Source organism: Rhamphochromis sp. 'chilingali' (assembly GCF_963969265.1).
Source record: "Rhamphochromis sp. 'chilingali' genome assembly, chromosome: 5".
NCBI lineage: Eukaryota > Metazoa > Chordata > Actinopteri > Cichliformes > Cichlidae > Rhamphochromis > Rhamphochromis sp. 'chilingali'.
This window is the reverse complement of record NC_137932.1, coordinates 9,051,254-9,073,365: the sequence shown is the minus strand read 5'-3', so window position 1 is coordinate 9,073,365 and position 22,112 is coordinate 9,051,254. Positions and strand designations below refer to the sequence as shown.

The window sequence follows — 22,112 nt, the reverse complement described above, 5'->3', positions numbered from 1 at the left end:
AGCTCATAAACAGTGCCGTGTTCTGTCTAAGGCTCAGAATTGCAGGTGATATGTAATAAAATACTCTATGATTTAGTTTAGATATGCATTATATACATTCAAGTTTTTCATATTGTTGCATGAGCAGTTTGTGTTCTGCAGATACTAGAATTTGCTGTAGTATCTCATCTTGTGTGCTTGTCATGTTTAGTACTTGTTAAGTAGAGCCTAATAGTGCTACTTAAGATTTAGGATAATCTACATCAATCCTTTTGCTTTTTTTCATTTAGGAGACCTAACCTAAAATATTAAGAATACCCCTCGTTTTTTTCTCCCATGTCTCACTCTCTATCAGTCACCTTCAGCTTTGGCAGAGTCACGGTCAATTCAAAACAACTTCTTTTTCACACTCTTTGTCTCAAGGCTTTTAATGTCATCTTGGCTGTTTATTTCAGGCTCTGAATCTTCAATGTCAGCGTAAGTGCCGTCCTCAGATTCTGCGGTCTTTTTGATCAAAGTATCAAGTGGCTTTAGCGCTTCCTTAGGTACTATGTTAGCTACATCTTGATTGTCTATCTTGCTGGTAACCAAAGGAAGCTGTATGTCACCACTTTCTTCCCCTGGTTCATCTGAGTCTTCCTCTGCTTCGTCTTCTCCATCAGCTGAATCTCCCTGTTTTTCACTCCAGTCTTCATTGGGTGTCTCGGTTTCCTCATTCTCCTTTTCAGAAGCATTGGAATCCTCTTCATTATTATCATGACTTCCATCTGGGATGTTAATACATTCACATTGTGTAACATCATCCTCTGGGTTGTTTTCTCTGATTTCTTCTTTGGTTTCTGATTTTTCCTCCATCTCCTCATCCTCTTCTGGTTTAAGCTCCACTACATCATTAGTATCTTCTTGACAAGTGACATCACTTTCTGGGCATCCACTCTCTGGTTTGTTGGAATTATCCTCTGATTCACTGACAGCATTCTGTCCTTCATCTTGCTCGGATTCATCTTCTGTATCGTCTGTAGATTCCACCTTTCCCGTTTGAGTTTCTTCAGCCTCCTCTCCTGCAGATGTACCTTCTGCTCCAGATTCTTCCCTGCTGTCACTTTCATCAGTCTCATTTTCTCCTGCTTCAGGCTGTCCTGAGTCTTCCTCTGTGGTTTCATGCTTTTCAGTCTCGCCCTCTGTTGTTAAAGCCTCTGTGCAATCTTCACAAGTCAATTCATTTTCACCAGATTCCACCGCTTCCTTTCCAGGTTCTTCCGATTCATCTCCAGTTGTTTCACCTTCTACTAGCTTCTTACTGTTATCTTCATCATTTTCTTCTTCTTTACATTCTTCATTAGCACTGCTTTCTCCGATCTTTTCAGACGACTCTGTCTTGTCTGACTCATCACTGGTTTCATCTGCTTCCTCTGCCATTTCATTTTCGCTTGTGGCAGCAATTTCCTTTTGCTCAGCAATCTCACCCTCACTTAGTTTTTCATCCGTTCCCTTCACGTCCGACTCATCTGAACTGGTGTCTTTGTTAAATTCGTGCTCGGCATCTGTCACATCTTCTGCTGCCTCTTCCTGAGCGACCTCAACAGCAGCTTTCTTCAGCTCATCTTCACTTGTGACAGCACTCTCTTTTGCTTCAGAAACCTCATCTTCTGACTCAGATTCACTTGCGCTGGCGGTGTCCACCGCCACTGCTGTGTCTGAGTCATGTTCAGTTGTTGCAGCCTCTTCTGCTGCACCATAATCTTCAGCTTCATTGTCACTTGTGGTTCCTTCCACGTTTTCTTCAGCAGCAGCGCCTCTGTTAGGTTCATTCTCGGTTGAAACAGCAATCTCTGTTTCGATCACCCGCTCATCTTCGGTTGTTTCTTCAGCTGGTTCTGTGGTGTCATCCTCCTCTGTTGTCTCATCTTCATTTGTGGTGGCATCTAGGTCCTCTCCTGAATCATTTTCAGTGACAGCACCAATCTCTTCACTATTGTCAGCATCTTCTGCTTTAACAGCTTCCTCATTGTCAGTTGCTTCCACTGCAGTTTCATCCTTTGAGTCACCTTTTCCTGCTGAAGAAATCTCTTCACTTACAGCTGTCTTGTCTTCAGCTGATGCTGCTCGATCTGGTTCTTCTGACAATTTGTTCGTGTGATTGTTTTCACCCTCAGACTCCTCTGCACTGATAGCAGGGATCTTCTCTTCATCAGTGACTGTTCCTTTTTCCACAACCTCGTCTTCCTCAGATTCATGCTCACTTGTGGCCACCATGCTGCTCTCGACAGCTACATTTTCATCTTCAGCTGTGGATGCTTCGTAAGTGCCTTCCGTAAGTTCATGCTCACTTGTAGCGGCTGTCTCTCTTTCTACAAGAAACTCATCTTCAGTTGTTGCTATTTCAGATGGTTCATTTGACAGATCGTTACTTGTGACATCATTTTCCTCTTCTTCTTCATTTGTGGTGGCATTTAAATCTTCGTCAGAGTCATCTTCGCTGGTAGCATCAGTCTCTTCTCCATCATCAACCTTCAGTGATTCCACAGCTTCCTCACTCTCTGATTCATGATCAGTTGAGGATACCATAGCAGTATCTTTGTTTTCAATCTCATCTTCAGCATTTTCATGCTTTGATTCTGCTTTTCTTGTGAGACCAGTCTCTTTTTCTGCAGCTGTCTCATCCTCAGTTGTTGCCGGGTCACCTGGTTCTTCTGTAGATTCGTCACCTGTAGCTGTGTCAGTGCTTTCATCTGCAGACTCGTCTTCACTAACGGTAGACATTTTCTCTTCTTCAGGGAGTATTTTTTCTTCCCAGACTTCATCTTTCCCTTCTGTGGTGGCTTCTACTGCTGTATTTTCATCTTCAGTAGTAGTATCTTCAGCAGACTCCTCATCTGACTCATCTTCACTCAAACTGGCAGTCTCATTTTCTGCAGTAAGTTTACCTTTACACCATGCTTCTTCTTCTTCTTTTAAAAATTCATCAACTATAGCTAAGTCTTCATTCACTGCTTCCTCCTGCATCATATGCACTCTCTTCTTTACCTTAAACCTCCCTGATTTACTTTCTTCTGGCATCGGATTTTGTTCAGCTGCTGCTCCTGCAACGTGTGTGTCTTCATCTTGAACCATGGTACCTTCAGCAACATCTTCCTTAGACTTATCTTCACTTGAGGCTTCAGTGTCTTCACTTTCATCTTCTTCTGTTGGTCCATTTAGCGGTTCATCAGCTGTTGCATCACTTCCATCTGCTTTCATCAGCTGGTCTTTCCGAATTCTCATTTGCATGATCATCTGCATTGATGGCAGCAATGTATTCTTTATGGTTAACCATTCCTTCTTTGCTGCTTCTTCCTCAGGTTCATGTTTAGCATCAGATGTCAGAGTAGTCTCTTCTGTTGAAGTCTCTACTGTGTCTTCCTTAGGGTCATCTTCACTCGTAACCACAATATGTTTTATTAGAGCACTCTTATTATAATATACACCATCTTCTTGTTTTGGGAGTTCATCATTTGACCTGATAGCTTCAGCAAATTCTTCTCCATTTGTGGATACAATTTGCACAATTTTTCCTGATTCTTTTGGTTCATGTAACAATTCATCAGCTGTGGCATCCTTTTCATTAGCCCTCATCTTCTGCATGATCAGCTGCATTGATGGCAGTATTATGTTCTTTGCTATCAAACATTTATTCTTTGCTCCTCCTTTGTCATATTCCTGTTTAGCTGTTGATGCCAAAAACGACTCTTCCACTGACATTTCTTTCTGAGTCTTATCTTCGCTTGTTTTATCACCTTTTTGTTTTCGCAGTTCATCACCTATGTCATTGGCATCATTCTCCTCCTTATTTTCTTCAGCAACAGTTTTTTCAGGCATTTCTTTGGCAACATGTTCTTTTGCGTCATTCTTTTCAGAAACCTCATCACGAACTGCATCTTGACTCATATCATCTGCTTCCTTTTCATCTGCTGCAAATTCAGAGATATCTTCAGGGCCTGGATGTACTTCTCGCACTTCCCTTAAAGCTTTAACAATAACTTTTTCCACAAGGGTTTCTGCCGCTTGAGTTTCATGAATATTTCCAGGGTGAGATGCACACTTGATTGCCGTGGCAGCAGGTACAGGTGTCATCGAATCTCCCTGAAGAGGTGTCCTACACGTCATTTTTTTCTTAATGCACGATTCGCATTGACAGCATTCATCGCCGTTTTCACTGCGCTGGTCACTATAAGACGTTCCTGTTGCTGAATCGTCACTTTTTTCTGCATGTGAATCAGTCGATGGTTTGAGGTTGACCTTCAGTTTCCGTCTTCTCTCTTCTGCTTGTGTCGTTGAAACACGGGATTTTGTCTCTCTTGGAGGTCTCGGTTGGCCTTTTTGGCCTTGAATTTTCCACAGTTCTCTGTCAATACTTGCTTGGATTCTTTTGTGAACCTCAGCTCTAAGTTCATTAATCGTACTGTCAAGTTGCTCACTATCTCCCAGGTTCCATCGAGTTTTGAACTCATTCATCGCTTTGATATAATGAGTCATGAACTGTTTTTCAATTTTATTTAATAAGGTTAAGACCCAAGCAGGATCATCTTGTGAAATCATTTTAGCTAGCTCTTCTCTTTCTATGAGGAGAAGGCTCTCAGAGTTGCTGTTCTCTGAAGAATCGGTTTCAGCTTCTGGAAGTTTTTGGCCCTCGCTGAAATTTCTTGCACTCTCGTTTGAGGAATGTGGTGTTTCAGATTGTTCTCTTGGACTATCACTGCTTGCTGGATAATCTTCCTTTTGCTCATCTTCACACATTCCTTCTGCCTTTCTTACTGATGTGCTCTGAACATCTGCATCTGTTTCAACTTCACACCCTTGTTGTACCTTCTTAAACATATCCACAGTGGCGTGAGGCTCAGAAACATCACCATTCACGTCATTGCCACTCTTTACACCATCACTGCTGTTCCCGGAGCCTGTGGAGCCACTGTTGACATCCACGCCAGACGATGACGTATGATTGAAATCATCATCTGCAAAATGGTGATCATCTTTCCGTAATGCATGTTCATTTTCAGGAGGATCACAAAGCCAAAGGGACTGAAGAATACCCATGAGTTCTTGATACCTTTCATTTTTTTCATTGGCATTTTTTGGATCATGGTCTATTAGCTGCAGCTTCACAAGGCAATCCAAAAAACCTCTAGCTGAGGAGCTCAGTTTACGTCCATAAGCTGGAGAAATTTCTGGTAAACTGTTGCATCTGTCTAGCTTCGGATTTAAAAGGACTTTCATCACTTGTATGGAAGAGTTAAATACTGTTGAGGCATTGTCTGCATCAGTAGAGGCGTTATCTTCCTTTGGTGTTTCTTTGCTTGTTTCGCAGTCATTATTAGGAAGACATTTCTTTGCCTCCCCTTCTACTGGGCCTTTTGAATTCTCAGTTGGATTGTTAACAGTATCCGCTGTGTTAATTTCTTCTGTTGTGGGGACAGTTTTTGGTCCATCGCAGTTTTCATTAAATTCCTCTACGTCCTCTAATTCACCCTCTGCTGGCAGTGATTTCAGCCATTCGTTTACAACCTCAGTAGGGGATGCGTTGGGTAGGCTGGATGGGACCAGGTCAAAATCATCAACTTCGGTGCTCTTATGCAGATATTTGCTGCTTCTGTCAGTTTTCTTGTCAGTGACACTTCCACCACTTTCCTTAGTATCCAGGTCACCATTTATCTTGTGAGGAACATTACGTTTTGAGTGACTGTGTGCTGGAGACTCACACATCTCTTTGATGATATCTGAACTAGACAGAGTTTGTGACAAGTTACTTTCATTTGACTCTGTGTGAGATATGACATGTTGTTCATTTTCTTTCTGCTGCTTTGCTCTCTGACTTGTTTCTGACATTGCTGAATGTCTTCCAGAGTTTGATTTGGCAGTAGATCGGCTCTTTTCCTTTGGCTTCATTACTTCTAAATTTAGTGGAGAAACACTGGTCCGCTCAGAAGAGACATCTGTAGTTGTGGCACTTTTCTTTCCACTGATCTCAGATGTTTTGGACTTTTTTGAAGATGATGAAGCCTTGGACTTCGTTGACATGGCTGTAGGTGCTCTGGTTTCATTTTCCCCAACGGTCACGATGGGGACATCTGATTTGCTTAAAATGTCAGATTTTGTTGATTTTACTGACCTTTTTGATTTTGCTGACACAGCACTCTGTGCTTTCTCAGATATCTCTTCAGTATTCTCTTCATTAGGATGGCCAGAACTGTTTGTAGTAGTGATTTCTGGACCTTGTAATTTATTTGACTTTGATGAACTAACTGATTTGGTTGACATGGCACTGTCATCAGCTTCTTCTTCATGTCCAACCGTTTCAGTGGTGGTTGTTCCAGATATATTTGATTTTTTTGTTCTTCCTGAGGTGTTTGACTTCACTGATAAAACACTTGGACTCCTCTGTGCTGGATCTGCCTTATCAGCTACCTGCTCCAGCACTTTTGATTTCCCTGATTTTTGAGAAGTTCTTGTTTTTGCAGATACTGATGTTGCATTTGACTCGGTAGACATTGAGGTCATTGCTCTGTTCTCTGAGTCTTCTGCTGTATTTTCATCAGTGTCATTTAAACAACTTTCAGTAGATATAATGGGACCAGTTGTTTCTTTCTCCACATTGGCTTCATGATTTTCTTTGCCTACAGAGGGTTTTGACTTAGCAGTTTTTGAAGAAATGTTGGATTGCAGTGATTTGGTGGATCGGGCTGATTTTGCTGACAAGGAGCTTAGAGATCTCTGTACAGTCTCCAAATCATTGGCATTGTTGTATTCTGAAGATATTTCACAAGTTGTCGAGCTCCTTGATGACACTGAAACATTTGAATTGTTTAATTTGGCCGACACGCTGCTTGGTGACCTCTCCTCAGTTTCTTCTTCAGCATGTTCCTCAGCAGAATTTCCAGCAAAAGCTCGAGATCCTTTTGCAGATCTCCTTGAACCACTTGACTTTGCTGACATAGAACTTTGTGCTCGCTCTACATTTTCTTTGTTAGCTGATGTACAACTTGTTGTTGTCTTTGCGCTTTCTTCGTCAGCACTTCCTTCACCTGGAAATGTGCCTTTTGATTTCGTAGATCGTGTTGAGGCATGCGACTTTGCAGATCCAGCTGAAATGGCACTAACTGCTCTCACTACATCTTCTGCCACATGCTCTTCAGCAGACACATCAGTGACTTCATCAACGTCTTCAGTAATATCAGAGGCATTGGATCTTTCTGTAACATGGGAAATATTTGATTTGACTGACATTACACTTGGAGATCTTTCTTCAGTTTGTGATTTGTCATTATCTTCATTGGAGGTCTCACAATTTGGTACATGAGAACATTTTGACTTTTTGGATTTTGAAGAAATATTTGACCTTATCGTTTGTGTTGACAATGAGCTCGCTCTTCCCTCAGACTCTGCATCAGCAATCTCAGTGCTGTGTTCAGAAGGGATAGTAGTAGCTTTTGATTTCTTAGATTTCACAGAAACATTTGACTTGGTGGATTTTGCTGATCTCTGTGATTTACTGCTTACAGGTCTTTCAGTATGATCAGAATCATGAGATATTTCTTCTACTGGGGCAGCCAATAATTTTGACTTATTGGATTTGGCAGAAATAGAGGATTTTGCTGACATTGCACTTTCTGCTCTGTTTTGAGGTTCATCCTCATCATTTCCTTGCGCTGGTAATTTATGCTGTGAAGCAACTTTTGAAGCTTTAGATTTTAGAGATATAGTAGATACATGGGATTTAGGTGTGGCAACTCTCTCTTCAGCTGGAGGCTCTGCTGAACATTTTGATATACCTGATATTTCAGAAAAATTTGAATCAGCCGAATGGAGTGACATTGAACTCACTGATCTGCTTTCAGTGTGCTCCTCTTTATTTTCCTTTTCTGCAATGCGATCACATTGAATGGCAGAAGATTTAGATTTTTTTGAAACTTCTGAAGTCTTTGACTTTGCTGATTTTGCTGAGCTGGCAGACATATTGCTTGGAGACCGATCTTCATGGTCCTCCAGATCACAGATATCGTTTTCATCTGGACAATGAAATACTTTTGACACTGAGGATTTTTCAGAAATAGCTGACTTTTCAGTTTTGGTTGACACTGCACTCGGTGCTCTTTCCTCAGTTTCATCTTTAGGGTCTCCTACATCAGCAGTATGCGCAACTGTGCCAGACTGATCTTCAGAAGCATTTGATTTGACCGATATTACAGAAGCATGCGATTGAGTGGATTTAACTGACAAAACACTGGGTGATCTCTCTGCAGAATTTTTAGATCTCTCAGAAACATGTGACTTAACTGACTTGACTGATAAGCTGCTTTGTGCTCTTTCTTCCCTTTCATCATAGATCTTTCTGTCCTCTTTAATTGGAGCATCAACAGATCGTTTTGACTTATTTGATCTTGCAGAAATATTTGACTGGACAGACAATGAGCTCATTGCCCTCTCTTCAGTTTCACCCTTAACATCCTCTGTATTGTCAATGCAGTCTCCTAAAAGAGCTTCAGATATATCTGATGTTCCAGATGTTGCAGAGACATTTGACTTTGCTGATTTTCCTGATCTAACTGACAGATTGCTTGGAGCTCTCTCTGTGGGTTCCTCATGATCAACTTTATTTTCTTCCATTCTTGTTGATCTACTAGATTTTCCAGAAACTGTTGATTTTTCAGTTCTGGCTGAAATTGCGCTCTGTGATCTCTCTTGAGTTTGATCTTTGCCATCTATTTCATCAGTACCACTACACAGAACTTCAGAAATATTTGATTTCACAGATTTGTTTGAAGTATGTGACCTTGCTGATTTAGCTGATAAAGCACTGGGTGATCTGTCTGCAGACTTTTTAGATCTACCAGAAACATGTGACTTAACTGATTTGGCTGATAAGCTGCTTTGTGCTCTTTGTTCCGTTTGCTCTTTGTTATTTTCTTCATCAGCACTCTCTGACTTTTCTTTAGTTGATGCATCAGCAGACTGGTTTGACCTATTTGATCTGGCAGAAATATCTGACTGCGCAGATGCTGATCTCATTGTGCCATCTTCACTCTCACCTTCAATAATTCTTTCGTCAGAAGGGTCAACATTGTCTTCTAAGACAGCTACAGAAACATTTGATCTCTTTGATGCTGAAGAAACATTCGACTTTGCTGATCTTTCTGATCTGACCGACAGATTGCTTGGAGCTCTCTCTGTGTGTTCCCTAACTATATTATCTTCCAATATCGTTGATCTACTAGATTTTGCAGAAACTGTTGATTTTTCAGTTCTGGATGAAATTGTACTCTGTGGTCTCTCTTGAGTTTGATCTTCACCATCTATTTTATCAGTATCACTACACAGAACTTCAGAAATATTTGATTTCACAGATTTGTTTGAAGTATGTGACTTTGCTGATTTAGATGACAAAGCACTGGGTGATCTATCTGCAGACCTTTTAGATCTGTCGGAAATATGTGACTGACCTGATTTGGCTGATAGGCTACTTTGTGCTCTTTGTTCTGTTTGCTCTTTGTCATTTTCTTCATTAGAGTTCTCTGAGTTTTCGCTACCTGGACCATTAACAGAATGATTTGTTCTGTTTGATCTGGCAGAAATATCTGACTTAGCTGACTTGGAAGACATAGCACTCACTGCTCTCACTTCACTCTCACCTTCAACGATTCTTTCCTCGGGATGGTCAGCAAAGTCTTCCAAGCAAATTTCAGAAACCTTTGATCTTTTAGATGCTGCAGAAGCATTTGACTTTCCTGATTTTCCTGATCTGACTGACAGATTGCTTGGAGCTCTCTCTTCATTTTCCATATGAAGAGATATATTTTCCTCTTCGTGATCTTTTGACTTGGGAGATTTTGCAGAATTAGTTGACTTTCCAGATCTGTTTGATACTTCACTCTGTGCTCTTTCCTGAGTTTCCTCTTCGCCATATCTTTCATTGGCTTGGCAAGCACAAACTTCACAGGGTTTTGGTTTATTAGATGTGTTAGAAGCACGTGACTTTGCTGATTTAGCTGACAAAGCACTTGGTACTCGCTCTGCAGATATTTCAGAAACATGTGACTGAAGTGATTTAGCTGATAAGCAGCTTGGTGGTCTTTGTTCAGTTTCCTCTTCATCATTTGCTTCTTGAAGCATCTCAGTGCCTTCGTCTTTTGATTTAAACGATGTTGCAGAAATATCTGATGTAATTGACAATGAGCTCACTGATTCTCCTTCAGTCTCACCTTCAATATTAGTTTCTTCAGAAGCATCACCACAGCTTTCAGGAGTAACTGCAGAAGCATTTGATTTTAAAGATTTAGCAGATGTGGTTGATGTATTGCTTGGAGGTCTTTCTTCATATTCATCATTAACTGCAGCCTGTTCTTCAGCTTCAATATCGGTGGGCACGGACATATTAGATTTGGCTGAAGTGTTTGACCCTTTTGATTTTCCTGACACATTGGACTGAACTGATTTTACTGACAAAGAACTTGGTCCCCTCTCCTCTCCCTGTTCTCCGTGTTTGGATCTGCTGGATTTTGCAGAAACACTGGACTTTACAGACTTTGCTGATTTGACTGACAGTATGCTTTGTGGTCTCTCTCCGCTTTGCTCTTCAGTATTTATGTCATCTGATGAACCAACACATTCAGTTGCATCAGGAGGATCGGGCCTCTTGGATCCTTTAGATCTTGCTGATGAATTAGAGTTAGCTGACATGGCATCAGTTGCCTCCCTTGTCTCTTCTGTCTCAACGTTTGACTTTCTAGATGTTGCAGATTCATTTGACTTGACAGACCTAGCTGACATTACACTTACTGTTCTTTCAGATCTTTCCTCTGCATTTCCTGTATGTGGATCTTCAGATGCGCTTGACTCTGTAGATGTTGCTGAAGTGTTTGAATTCCCAGACATGGTGCTTTGTGTTCTCAGTTCAGTTTCATTCTCAGCTGGCTTTTGAATGCTTTTTTCTGCAGATGCCTCAGGTGACTCTACAGAAGAATCTGAAGCAGCTGATGTGACACTAGGTGTCCTCGGCTGAGCTTCCTCCTTTGTTTCTTTTTCACCTAGGAAAGAAGATGCCCTCGATCCTCTGGATTTAATAGACATCTCTGACTTTGCTGAGATGGGACTTATTGGTTTTTCTTCTTCAACATCTTCCTCTGATTTATGTTGTTGATGCTCAGACTTCACAGATTTTTCAGATTTGGAGGATTTAACAGACATGCTGCTCAGTGGTCTTTTGTGTGTTCCATTGTCATCACATGCTTGAGATCCTCCAACTGCAACATCCAAAACATCCGATTTGGATTTTGTCGAGGCATTTGAATGAACTGACATGGCACTTTTAGACCTGTTCTCCTCTTCATCCTTTGTCTCTGGGTCCTGTATTTTGCCAGACACAGTTGATCTGCAAGAGACATTAGATTTTAAAGACATGGCACTTGAACAATCTCTTTGTATTTTGCCTTCCTCTTCAGCTCGGGTGTAGATTTGTCCTTTTGTATTTTCTTCAGATACTCCACAATGACAAGCGTGTGAGGGTTTAGATTTTTTTGACTTGCTAGATTGTCCTGAAGCATTGGATGTTGTATCTTGAGGACTCTGGGGTTGATTTTGCCTAGTAATGGATCTTGTTTGTTCTGATTTCTCATTTAGACAGTTATACAAAGTGGAAGATTGCACGTTGCACTTTGGTGAGCAAGCCTCACTCCCGATGGTGCAATACTCTACAGTTTCAGCTGCCTCAATAGTCTGCTTCACACAAGTCTCTGTCTCCACCACTTGTTCAGTAAGCTCTTCGCTTGATCTAGATACTACTGTCTTTCTAGAGACCACTGTATGTGAAGATGCACTTGAGCTAGATGTTTGAATGCAGCGACTTGCCCCATGTGTTCTTGGTACATTTTTCCAGATTTCATAATCCTGGCAGTGACTGCAGCAGTGAGGACAATGAGGTTCTTCTTGATGTCTCTGATAGTGCTGACTCATGAAATGGTCATCTGGCTGAACAGCAGAGATGTTTTCAGATTCAAGATAGCTCGGAAAGTGTGGGTTATTGTTTCCTTGGTGGTAGTCACAGGTCCTGCCTGTGGTCTTTCTTACTTCCGTGGACCAGTGCACTGTTTCATCATTTTGCAGTCTAAAGCGCACTTTCATCTCCATTGATAAACTGCCATCTTTATTAACACGTACACATTTCTCTATATCATCTTCCCTCACCCCATCACCAGTGGGTGGGCAAGAGTTGACATTGTCTGGTGAATCAGTTCCATCTGGGCCTGACTTGTCAGATGACACTGACTGCCTGATAACTTTGTTTCCAGATTCCAGGTTTGGATGGATGACACTTTTCTTTGAAGGGAGTCCTTGATTTTTCATGCAGCAGTTAAAGAAAAAAGACAAATATTTCAAATTAGGCCTTTTGTTAAAGGTGTACGTTAACAAAAGTCATTTAATTTAGATGCTAGAGAACCATCCATAGCATATCTTTCAGTACTTCTACTTTGTAGTTACTACTTGTAAGAATGTAATTATCACTTTAAGAGTTTTTCCTACTCTCATGTCCGTCAGTGCAGCCACCGGAGCGTGACCTCACACTCAGCTTTGGAAGTTTATCGTCGGATGTTTTCCGAAAGTTCTCCACAATCGATGGGTGAGAAGGCTCCCGGCCGACACAGACAAGAACGCAGGGGCACTGCAGAAGACTCTGAACGCTGTCGATCTGAAACCAAATAACGAATACGTTTGTTTACAGTTTGCTGTTATCTTTAAAGGAACACAGGGAAGATGATTTAAAAAGAATGCCATCGTTAATTACAATTAATCAGCAAAAGTAAGAATTTAATGCCATCTGAAGAGTGAAATTAAGTTACCCTTATCAGTGTTGTCAGATTCTGATTGATCTCTAGCTGCCATTGTTTTGATCCAAAACAATCTAATAGCTTCTCGCTATATACTGTAGGGGAAACATCATTTCCCCCTTTAACAATCTGATCTGGCACACTAATTAGAGTCCCATATTTCAATCAGGAGTTAAAAGTTATACCTTTGGTTTTTGGGCTCTTTCTCACCTTCCCATCCGCACAGAAAGCTTAAGGTGAAGAGGACAATGATCAACTAATTTAATTTAAATTAAATCTAATTTAGAAACAGTATAACAGTGATGAGGTGAGATGAAGGTGGGCTATAGAGCGCCTTGCATCACCTGCAGAAACTCTAGGAAGGCTAAAATTACTTAAATAGCGCTCCCTGTACAAGACCTGGCGAAAGGATACCCAGATGGGCCGTGAGCTGAGCCATCAGCGGATGAGACCTGGATTTGACAGCAGCTGATGTACATATTGGGGTTACATAACAACATATTTGTGAAAATGGATGTCATACTAAGAATGGAAAATACTGCATGTTTTTGTTTCCTAACATTATGAATACATTTTAAAATATTTCAGTGTTATTTTGTTACGGTGATTTTAGTCAGGTGGGGTCTTTCTTTTATTGAGTAATGATGATAATAATAAATATCTTCATTGTGTCAGGACACTGCCACCTCTCGAGCACAGCGGCAGAGTTCTAAATCCCTGCCAAAGAAGGGTGTGAATCATGCAGTGAGTCAAGACAAAGCATCTATCCTAATCCCGGATGATCTCTGTGAAATGACGGTGCATTTGTACGATGATGAACTGCCATTGTGAGCAGCATCAGCGTGGCTCAGCAGTACTGGCAGCTTGCTGAGTGTGCAAAAGAGTTTGACTAAATGTCTGCGTAATTCATCTATATTAATAAAGCTCAGACACAAAGATTTAGTTAGTTTTAGGGTACCTCCAGCTATTATCAAAAGTTTGATAATAAAACTGGACATCATGCAAGCTAATTATCAGCATTAGGATGACTTGTCTCCTGCGTCAGAGATGATTAACCTGAAACAATTCATATTAATCTCAGGGTACAGAGTGTGTACTAACCTTTCAAACAAAGGCCTAGCAGGAGTAACCTTCTTGGTTAATATATGTTTGTTGTTTGTGATCCTTTTTTTCAGATTTCAGAGAATGCAATCTTTTAAGGTTTAAGGACTTATTTTGTTAAGCATTAATAAATGAATTAATTAAATCCTCTTATAGGCATGTTAAATATGTCTATAACAGAATTAAATGACCAAAACACTCTTAGAATATTATGAATCTGTAATATTGTTCTTTCTATGTTTTTAATATTAAATACTCATGTTCTCTACTGTCAGTCATAAAATGCTGTGAAAGCATGTAGCCCCGAAGTATTGAGTGTTTTGTTGATTTTTATCTGGCTCGTGTACGGCTCGTTGTGATGACAGTGCAGTTCTGAATTTTAAAGCCACTGCTGTTAAAGGCAGATGAATTGCTTCATCTGTGGTCACACGAAGCCCAGGTGAAGATAATTAATTGCCATGGTGGAAGACACATTTCTGAGACACCTCTGGTATCAAAGTAGGGGAGTTTCAACATTGACCTGTTTCTTCTCTCTCAAAAATAGCACTGATATGATCAAGATTAATGGGTTTTGGAGCAATCTCTACAATCTGAATGCATGGGTGAGGGAATATCCCCATTTCATTCCCTCACACCCTCATAGTATCTTATCTGGGATTATAACTATTTGCAAAGTTGATGAAATGATGCTATTTATTTATTGACTTATTATGAATGTGCCTGTTGTACAATAAAGAGGGTTATAGAGCAATTAAACACCAAGTAAAAATAGAAAATCTTGTAGATTTGAATGTATTAGTGTGCAGATTCCTGTTTTTACTGAAATGCTTTGTTGGAGGAGCAAAAAAATCTCCTGCAAGCGTTCGCTTCTTTTGAGATCTAATGGTTTTTATAATGTTTTATTATAGGAAAATCAATGCATGGCTTTGCAGGATTCACAAGCTTCGTGTGTACTGTGGACCAAAGAATTAGATTATATGCAAAAGAGTCTTGGTTTAAGACACGAATACAGTGTCAGGGGTCACAATGGTCCCGGTTCCAAGTCAGGATAAACCAGAGGGTTTCATCAGGATAATCGACATGCAGTGTAAAAATTTGTGCCTAATTAACATATGGTCCTTGGTCCTAACCAAAACTTCTCCCTGAAAGTAGTAGGAAACCATTCCTGTCTAAAATCTTATCTAACTCCTTTTATTCAGAAGGTTTGTGAGAGAAAATCAGGAAACCAAAACTTAATATGTGAATTTCTAGCTCCAGCTGTTTATGACCTCACCTTGTGCCCGCCCACAGTGTACAGCTTCCTGATGTGGTACTGCATGAGCTCGGAAACCTCCTCTAAGAAAAGCCCCAAACTGCGTAGACCCCTGCGGTGCAAGATGATGGTCTTTCTGAATGAGGGGTCACTGTTCTTCACCAACACCAGCTTCTTACTGTATCGGTGATGATGACGTTCGTGGCCCAGAGGTGTTTCTTCAGGCCTGCTCGGCCCACTGAGAACATAGTGGTGTGGATTGTGGTGGTGACATGACCGGTGAGTGTGATAGAAAGGTGACAACTGAGTCTCTACTGCTTCCAAGGCATGGGCGTGTCTACACTCTGAGCAAACATAGCATTCGGCTGTGGGTTCATGATGGGCCACCATGCCATGCTGGGGGATTCTGGGTAAGCGGGTGCTGTGGCTCTTAAAAGGAATAGAAGACCTGTGGGTGCCTTCGCCTCCTACAGCGTCAAAACAGTGAAAGTGGCGTCTGTGGGAAGACATTTTGGACTGTGGTGACGTTGATGATTGGGTTTGTGCTCAGAATGGAGGAAGGATGAGCTCAGGTGAGCAGAAGAAGGGGCCAGGTCAGCTTTGGCAAACAGTCCTGAAAGGTTGCCATGTTTTTCTGCAGCTGCCTAGGGTGAGGTGTTGCACCGCACATCTGCATAACCTCCGCTCACTAGAAACAATGTGGAAAAAATACATGAAAATGCATGCGTTGAAAGGAGATTACATTAGAAACATCTTACAAACCAGTTTTTCTGTTTTCCATTTGATCAATCACATTTGAGCAAGTAAACAGCTGGTGTGGAGGGAAAAAAGGGCCACATTTGTTGAATCTAATTTAAATCCACTGACTACTGTCTGATGATGAAATATGAAAATCTGTTAGTACAGCGGTCCCCAACCCCCGGGCCGTGAGTCGAGAGTTGAGGCTCAGGTGTGAAATGTATGGTTTTCAGGGTTTTTATCGTTTTTCAGCGTTATTTTGTTATCGTTTTTATCGTTAACTCTGTTTTCCTGGGTCTTTTCACGTGTGTTATGAATAAATCTTCTTTTTTTCGGTACCATTACTAGTTTTATTTTGTTGTATTTATCCGCGACACCTTAAAGGCCGGTCCGTGAAAATATTGTCGGGCATAAACCGGTCCGTGGAGCAAAAAAGGTTGGGGACCGCTGTGTTAGTGTAATAAGTTTGATACTGCTCTACATTTATCTTGTCTTATTTGTAAAAAAAAATTAAAAATAGCTGTTGTGTCATTTTATCCTTTAATATGTTTAGCCAATGTTCCAGTAAGGCTTTCATTTCAGTATTTCTACATGTCCACATTTATGACTGAAAAACACAGACAAACATATTCCAGTTAAAATCGGATTCATTAAGAGATTTACACCCAAATCAATTACGCCCAAACAAAAAATGTGACATTATATATTGTGACACACGCAGCATGCATGTGCCATATATACAGACTGCTTTGAAGATCAAAGAGTGCATAAAGGCAGGGATAATGAGGCTACAGCCACAAATAAATCCTTAAGTGACTTTAAATAACAAGCTTAAGTCTCTGCTCACAGTCGAAGTGGACATTACCTCAGCGACTGCGCCTGTCACTGACAAAAATAGACTCTCGAACAGCTTCTCCTGCAATTAAAATTCAAGGATTACCTAAAAAAAGCAGAAATATCTGCAATAGGCACAATGCAGCCTTACTGTGACAATACTTGGACGTAAAGTCAATTCATTGTTGCCGGATGGAAAAGGGATGCATGCCCACTATGAAATGCACATAAAAATGCCACAGATTTTTTTTTTTAAATGGTAAAATAGGCTAAGCTTGACTGACACCTATAAAGAACAGGCTTGGCTGTTATCCTTGTTCTTGTATTAGTAATTTTTTTAGTCAAACAGCAAGTGTTTCCTGAAGCTGAACATTTCCAAAGAGAAGAAGAGCCAGTTATTTTGTATTCTCACATGTCATGTTGCCATTTTTAGTCGTTTAACTTTTAAGTCGTTTAACGTTTAAATATCCATTTATATCCCCCAAAAGGTTTTTGATTATTGAAGCCAAAACATGAGTCGAAAAGGGGTTTTTTGTTGCCCACAATCAGGATTATGAATGTCCATTTCACTTAGTTTATGTGTAAATGTTTATTTTGATTCTTTTATAAATGTATTTAATCTTAATTATATCGTCTGTGTTCTATACTAATAAGTACCTCAGTGTCCTGTTATGTGTGACACTGAATGCTGCCACTGTTTCGTGTCACACATTACAGGTGTCTCCTCTATCAGTGTGAACTGATAGTTTATATGTGCTTGTATAAACTGGATGGTTTATGGAAATAAACAATTTCCAAACATAATGCACATAATATTTTATTTTTAAAAATGCCTCAGTGTAATATTCAATTTAATAAATTAAATACCAGTTATCTACCCTACAAAATTTGTTTCTTTTTCACCAAACTGCAATATATAGAAGAGTTCGTGTATGCAGATGGGTCCACTGAGGTTGATACGTAATGTTACAACATGAAAAAAAAAATTACCCAGCATATCTTAAATACTTAATGTGATCTCACACAACTGAAACTGCATTTCATCGTTGTGGTCATTGCATTTCTGCTGTGGAAATTATATTAATTTACCAGCAAGTTTAAGTGCAGCAGCTCAATCAAAATGTGTAGTAACTACAGTCAAAAGCATACACATAATCAGAGGCAGTATACTCACATGATCCACAGTTATAGTCCAGGCAATTAAAACAACTCCCAAAACTATAGAATGTGAGATGTAAACTCCCAGAGAAGTACCATGGCTATTGCAAGGAAAGAAAAGAGAAACCAATGAAAAGTCCTCCCTGAGGAAGCGGGCCTACCTGCTAATCAGATACATGGGATGCTAAGGATAGACTGAAAAGCCTTGCTAATCACCCTGAGATTGGACTGAAATCTGCTGAAGCTTTGGACACATGACTTGGACTTCACCATTGCATAAAGGGTGTTAAACACCCTAAGTTAAACACTTAGAAAGCAACTCCTGGCTCAGCAAAATTCAATGACTAAGCACGATACCCTGTTTTACCTTCATAGCAAACCCTTGTTTTCACTCAAGATAGGGACTGCACACACACACACACACACACACACACACACACACACACACACACACACACACACACACACACACACACACACACACACACACACATATATATATATATATGTGTGTGTGTGTGTGTGTGTATATATATATATATATATGTGTGTGTGTGTGTGTGTGTATAGAGGAAGAGAGAGAGCGATAGATAGATATATGAGCTGAATTGGCTCATGACAGAGCTCTGAAGCATTTTTCTATTTTGTTTTTCATCTTCCTTTTCCTCTTATTGCTTCCTTAATGCCCAGAATAGCTTTCAACGACATTGCCTGGTCTTGTTACTCAGGTTTTCTTATTATTTGTCACAGTGACAGTGGAGACAAGAAAAACCATCTCAGACCCATTACTGTCAAAACCAAATTTTTGGTCTTTTATATAATCGGGTCCATGGCAGATGAGAAACAACACATCCTGTCATTACGTATGTAACAAAAATACTGAAGCAGCGTGTGAAAAACAAAGTCCACCCATACTGCTTCCATGGGGGTTAGGAGGGTAAGTAGCAACTACACGTTCATGATCACTCAATTAACTGATCATCAGCAAGCATGAGCGCCTCTTTTTGTCTTTCTCAGGAGCACAAAACCTGCCTGTTTATCTTTTCATGTTTCAGTCTTTATTGTAGTCTGCTGTGCTCACAATTTAAATATACAGTCTCGGCAAAAAGAAAGTACATGATCATCATCAATTCTAAGGTTTTAAATATCACAGATTAACAATGCAATAAAAAATATACAAAACACAACATATTACACCGAGTCCATTTTTTTTTAAAAACAAAATTCCATGAAAAAGCAGAAGCAGTGAGTGAAATGCTAAGTCTACCTTTTGATTCAGTCGCTTATAGAACCGCCTTGAGAGGTATTAACTTGTATTGATTGTTTTCTGTTTGACTTTATCTCTCACATTGTTGTCGAGGAGTTTTGGCCCACCCCTCTTTACAACATCACTTCAGAGGTCTTTAAACGTCAGTTTATGCAGAGCTGTCTTACGGCCACACCACAAGCACATTGTGGGCTGGATTTTGATTGGGTCACTGCAACACCTGGATTCTTGTCTTTTTCAGCCGTCCTGTTGTAGATTTGTGTCTTTGGAATCATTGTCCTGTTGCATGACTCAGTTTGCTGTCTGACAGATGGCCTTACATTTGACTCTAGTACGCTAATACTTTAGTTTTACAGATGAGTTCATAGTCTGATACAATTTCTTAATATACCTTAGTATATATGGCTGTGTAAAAAACAATGAAAAAAATATTATTATATTCAACCCTTTCTTGTAGTGCTTTGAAAGTAATTTTGTTACTGTAACAGAACTAAAGATAGACCTCCAAAAAGATGATTTGATTGGACTTGTAACTTAATCTCACTGTGATTTAGTTTGAAGTCAGCCTATTATTAGCTTCAGATTCTTATTATGAGAATCTGAAGCATTTATTTGTTGGGTTTTTGTACCTTATGACTAAACATCTCCACTTTGGTTTCATCCACCCATTTTTTTAAATTATCTCTGAGTACTGCGTTGTCTGACCTTGGGATGAATGCCAGGAAGTTCACTCCTGGGAAGACTGGCAGCTCTCTTTCTGTTTTCAATCTGTTAATAATCTTTCTCACTGTTTGGACTTGAATTTTTTTTTTTTGGACATATCGGACATATCCTTATAATCCTTCCCAGTTTGATGGTCACCAACAATTGCTTCTGTAAAATCATTGCTGATGTGTCTCCTCTTTAGCATCGTATTAGCAAACAGCTGAATGTTCCTTATATGTAAAACCTTATAATTTAAAGAGGGTGTTTACCTTTACCATGACTGTATCGCTCTGACATATTGTTTAAAATATGTAAGGATATCCACCAGGTTTTGCAGGTTTTCAAATGATTTACCGGCTGAACATCACCTGTTTCACACCTACTCTTCTAATTGCTGTCTCATGATATGTATTCATTGGTACCTCCCTACAAAGCAATTAAGACATGATGGCCAGCAGAAAGAATTGTCTCATGGGTCGTGTCATTGTAAATGGCAGCATTTAAATTTCCCATTTATTTTCTGGGGCCATGTCATAGAAATACTACAGGAACTGCCCCCCTAATTAGCCTACTTCATCCCAGACTGGCAGGCTGGCACAGTCTCCTCTGACAGATTGCTGTGGCGGTGCATGTAAAACAGTCACAAGGCTCAAAACATTTCAGCATATGTTCCACCTTGTTGTATGTGCTCCACAGCGTGTGACGCTAATTTAAAAAAAATGCACCTTTCTAGTCTAAATATCCTTCTGGGTCAGATCAATCTTTTCAAGGACAAGGAAACAGCCACAGGATGCACGGCAGTCTCTCCTTATCAGGGGCTCACAGACGGCATACCAGTCCCTCCCTGTCCTTATGATGTGGGGAGAATCAAGAAGTGCTTAGTCACATGAGCACCTGTGAAGACTACACGCACATCCACGGGGTGACCCTTTACACCATCTGCTCTTAGTCTTAACAAGCTTGACAGCTCACAGTGGGGTGGAGGTGACCATTTCATTATATCCTGACTCACAGAAGAAAATAAGAGAAAGACCTCCCCTCCACATCCCCTACTGAGTCATGAGGGGAAGGAGTGACTCAGAAGCTAACTGAGGCTAATATTTTAATCGTGGGCTTTCCTAGGGAGAGTCCTCTCCTTAATCAACTTCTGTCAGGCATGCTCTGCCAGCCTGATGGAGGTTTCTAAGAACTTTTAGTCCACATTAAATGGACTTTAAAATGACTCAAATTAGGTTTGCAGCCTCCACTGCATGCGGACGTAGTGTGGATCATAGTCACAGCAGGACTCCCCGAAGCACATCATCCTTCAAGCTTGCACGTGTGCAGTGATGCTCAGGCTTAGCACTCCCCCCCTCCTGGCTGCAGTTAAAATGTCAGGCCTAATTAGTGTGCAACCTGCTGTGCACCAGGACTCCTGCTATATTAAGTCACAGTCTTAATGAAGCATATGTAGAGGAAGGTGAAGCACCGATACATGGCTCCAGTTAAAGGGTGAGGCTTAGACGTTTAAATCAAAGGTTGCCTATAAGATGGGATAAACACTCTCACTTAAAAGGTACATCAGTGGTCACACATGGTCACACTGTCAAGAAACTGGATTCATTTTGGATTCACTGATTCTTCTGGCTTATAGAGTGGAAAAGCCAACAATCCATACAGCAACCACAAATGCTGGCAACTTAAATACTACTAGATTTAGAATGGTGTTTCTAAGGCAAACCAACCAACCAGTTTGCATGTCTATACTATCTTAACTTAAAAACACAAATGGAAAATCTTTCCACATGCTAATATAAAAGCTGCCCAACAACCTCTGCCTTCAACCTGTGAAAGTACTGGAAGACGCCCTAAATCGCCCTAAATCCCTGTTTAAGTCACCTGACCTGACCTTGCACATTAACCCTACGAGCTCTCTCCAGGTGTAAATGTTAAGATAAGCAAAATATTCATTTGCCTAAGTCCTAAGTCCTAAGGGTATAAAACAATAATGATGATGGATTTGCTTTTACATGAAATGTTAAATATGTAGTTCATTGTATTTACATGTGCTGTATTGTGCAGTGAAGCACTGAAGTGGTGTATAAGCGTGCTTATATGTTTGTGTCACTGTGTTGGGATTCATGTGCAGCAAATGTCCTCACATAACATTTCTATTTGGAGCAAAAAGGGGGAAAAAGTCACTATTTTTAGAGCAGTCAGCCTGTTAGGAATGAATCCTATT

At 40.3% G+C, this 22,112-nt stretch overlaps 1 protein-coding gene across 1 annotated transcript; it reads right to left on the bottom strand.

The window, feature by feature from the left end:
- Window positions 1-366: 366 nt before the first annotated feature.
- rp1l1b (rp1 like 1b) lies at window positions 367-7,242 on the bottom strand (the record flags this gene model as incomplete). The annotated part of the gene is made up of 1 exon (XM_080883408.1): window positions 367-7,242. One exon carries the CDS (start codon window positions 7,240-7,242, stop codon window positions 367-369), a length of 6,876 nt encoding a protein of 2,291 aa, XP_080739534.1.
- Window positions 7,243-22,112: the final 14,870 nt, after the last annotated feature.